This window comes from Sinocyclocheilus rhinocerous, unplaced genomic scaffold (genome assembly GCF_001515625.1).
Source record: "Sinocyclocheilus rhinocerous isolate Xijiao unplaced genomic scaffold, SAMN03320098_v1.1 scaffold377, whole genome shotgun sequence".
Lineage (NCBI taxonomy): Eukaryota > Metazoa > Chordata > Actinopteri > Cypriniformes > Cyprinidae > Sinocyclocheilus > Sinocyclocheilus rhinocerous.
The window spans coordinates 138,595-142,347 of NW_015633195.1; the positions used below are offsets into that span (position 1 = coordinate 138,595).

General features: G+C 34.3%; 1 protein-coding gene across 1 annotated transcript in view; it reads left to right on the forward strand.

The window, feature by feature from the left end:
* Window positions 1-1,796, forward strand: part of LOC107743846 (acyl-coenzyme A thioesterase 11-like) — a 9,347-nt gene extending 7,551 nt beyond the window's left edge. Inside the window, exons 14-16 of the mRNA XM_016557282.1 lie at window positions 848-979; window positions 1,065-1,191; window positions 1,444-1,796. Of these exons, the coding sequence (XP_016412768.1) occupies window positions 848-979; window positions 1,065-1,191; window positions 1,444-1,602 (418 nt within the window). The 3' untranslated portion in view covers window positions 1,603-1,796. The remainder of the gene's footprint in view (window positions 1-847; window positions 980-1,064; window positions 1,192-1,443) is intronic.
* The last annotated feature ends 1,957 nt before the right edge of the window (window positions 1,797-3,753 follow it).

A 3,753-nucleotide genomic window follows, 5' to 3' on the forward strand; every position in this document is an offset into this window, starting at 1 on the left:
ATTGTTAGAAAAGATTTCTATTTTAAATAAATGCTCTTCTTTTTAACTTTTTATTCATCAAAGAATCCTGAAATAAAAGTATCACAGTTTCCAAAAAAATATTAAGCAGCACAACAGTTTCCAGCACTGATAATAAATCAGCATATTAGAATGATTTCTGAAGGATCATGAGACACTTTATACTGGAGTAATGATGCTGCTTTGCATCACAGGAATAAATTAGATTTTAATGTATATTGAAATAGAAAAACGTTATTTTACATCAAATTTTTTCCTGTATTTTTTATCAAATAAATGCAGCCTTGATGAGCATAAGAAACAACTGTAAAAAAACATAAAAAATCGTTCTGATCCCAAACCTTTGACCGGTAGTGTATATAAAAACTGGTTTCAACATTGATAATAATTAGAAACATTTCTTATGTTTCTTGAGCACCTAATCAGCATATTATAATGTTTTTTTTTGGAAAGATCACATGACACTGATGACTGGAGTAATGTCTGCTAAAAATTCAGCTTTGCCGTCACAAGAATATATTACATTTGAAAAATTAAAAAGAAAACAGTTATAGTTGTAATATTTCACTGTAATTTTTTTATCAAATAAATGCAACCTTGGTGAACATATGAGACTTTTTCAAAAGCATTTTAAAAATCCTATTACTTTTAACAGACTTTTTAATTCTTATATACTCTATACTTTTTTATTAGACTTTCTTCTTACAGGTTGTTTGCTACAATGGCTGGCAGATAAAGCAAAATGATCAGCCATGTTTCAAATTACTTGATTTAACGTAGAGCACATTATGATATTATAACTTACCGTAATAAATATGCCTTAATACAGAGAGTGTGACGTGATAACCGACTCAGATGAAGACGACACCATCTACCGTGTTGTCACCCCCTCTGTGACTAAAAGAGGCAAAGTCCAGGACTTCATCCTCCTGGCCTCCAGGAGGCGCCCTTGTGATTCTGGGTAAACCTTAAACTCCTACAGAATCTCTATATTGTGTCTTTCCAAAGGGCAAAATAACACGTTATTACATCTTTGTCACTTTTAGAGACCCTTATTTGATTGCCTTGCGTTCTGTGACCCTGCCTGCGTACCCTCCCACTGAAGACTACAACAGAGGAGAGGTGCTCTGTGCTGGGTTCAGTATCTGGGAAGAGGAAAACACTTTCACTAAGGTAATAAATACACAGAAAGCCTAATGGACACTTATACTGAATGAGCAAATGAGTCAAAGTTCAAGAATTAACACGGCTTTAAACGTAGCAATCTCTTTAACTTAAATAATGTGCATGTACATTAGCCAATAACACCGTTTATAACTCATGTTTAGAAACTGCTTAGAGTGGTTCCTGGTGCTGTCATGTAGGTGTTAAAGTACTGAAGGTTAAGTGCGTTGGCTTACATGCTTATGTATGCATTTCTCTCAGATTTCTTACTACAACCAGGCCACTCCTGGCGTGCTGCCCTATATCTCCACTGACATCGCTGGGCTTTCCTCCAGTTTCTACTGCACCTTTGCCTCATGTAGCGCTTTCCTGGAGGAGAATAAAGAGAGTCTGGCTTCCCTGCCCACCTCCACCCTATGAGAAAGCTGAATTCAACATTCTATGTTCTTCAGAAATTGATTTCGTTTCTAAAAAAAAAAAGATTAGGGTCAAGATATATAGGGTTGACAGATATTCACATTTGAGTTTAGTATAAAAGATCATGAACTTTAGGTACGTAAAACTCTTATTTTCCATACACTCTCAGAAAATAAAGGCACAAAACTGTCACTGGTACCCGAAGATACAAAAGCTAAAAGGTACATCTTTGTACCAAATTTACCTCTAAATGGTACATATTAGTACCTTAAACGTACATATTAGTACTTCAAAAGTACATATTAGTACATAAAGTGTACATATTAGTACATTTTGAAGGTTTATTGCTCCAGTGACAGTTTTATACCTTTTTGAATTTAGAAAAAGGCATTAGCATCAGTTATCAGGGGAGTCTTTTTTTGTTGTTGTATGTAATACAAAAAAATATGTAATATATAAATATATAGAGAATTGTTTTGTTATGTAGCCTTGATGAATATTAATATTATAATTTAAAAAAAAGATAATTATTCTCTTTTTTTAGATATTTCACCTTTTAGACTTTAAGCTAGAATTTAGGGTCATGTGCAATAATGTAAAATTCTCTACAGATGCCACTTCCAGAAGTCTAAGCTAGCGTACTGCACTGTTGTCGTTCTCAATGACTCAAAGTACTCAAAATAAAATGAATAAACTTCAAACAGGTGGCAAGGTCGATATGTGGTACTTCCTGGGACATACGCAATCACGTTTGCATAGATTTTCAGTCTAGTTAGTGACGGATGTTAGAGTCTAGCTTTTCATGTCAGGCCAGAACAATGCATTGAATTTCACACTGCTGATACGCTGAACAGGACTTTTTTTTAATAAATACTTAAATACACAGAAAGCCTAATGGACACTTATACTGAATGAGCAAATGAGTCAAAGTTCAAGAATTAACACGGCTTTAAACGTAGCAATCTCTTTAACTTAAATAATGTGCATGTACATTAGCCAATAACACCGTTTATAACTCATGTTTAGAAACTGCTTAGAGTGGTTCCTGGTGCTGTCATGTAGGTGTTAAAGTACTGAAGGTTAAGTGCGTTGGCTTACATGCTTATGTATGCATTTCTCTCAGATTTCTTACTACAACCAGGCCACTCCTGGCGTGCTGCCCTATATCTCCACTGACATCGCTGGGCTTTCCTCCAGTTTCTACTGCACCTTTGCCTCATGTAGCGCTTTCCTGGAGGAGAATAAAGAGAGTCTGGCTTCCCTGCCCACCTCCACCCTATGAGAAAGCTGAATTCAACATTCCATGTTCTTCAGAAATTGATTTCGTTTCTAAAAAAAAAAAGATTAGGGTCAAGATATATAGGGTTGACAGATATTCACATTTGAGTTTAGTATAAAAGATCATGAACTTTAGGTACGTAAAACTCTTATTTTCCATACACTCTCAGAAAATAAAGGCACAAAACTGTCACTGGTACCCGAAGATACAAAAGCTAAAAGGTACATCTTTGTACCAAATTTACCTCTAAATGGTACATATTAGTACCTTAAACGTACATATTAGTACTTCAAAAGTACATATTAGTACATAAAGTGTACATATTAGTACATTTTGAAGGTTTATTGCTCCAGTGACAGTTTTATACCTTTTTGAATTTAGAAAAAGGCATTAGCATCAGTTATCAGGGGAGTCTTTTTTTGTTGTTGTATGTAATACAAAAAAATATGTAATATATAAATATATAGAGAATTGTTTTGTTATGTAGCCTTGATGAATATTAATATTATAATTTAAAAAAAAGATAATTATTCTCTTTTTTTAGATATTTCACCTTTTAGACTTTAAGCTAGAATTTAGGGTCATGTGCAATAATGTAAAATTCTCTACAGATGCCACTTCCAGAAGTCTAAGCTAGCGTACTGCACTGTTGTCGTTCTCAATGACTCAAAGTACTCAAAATAAAATGAATAAACTTCAAACAGGTGGCAAGGTCGATATGTGGTACTTCCTGGGACATACGCAATCACGTTTGCATAGATTTTCAGTCTAGTTAGTGACGGATGTTAGAGTCTAGCTTTTCATGTCAGGCCAGAACAATGCATTGAATTTCACACTGCTGATACGCTGAACAGGACTTTTTTTTAATAAATACT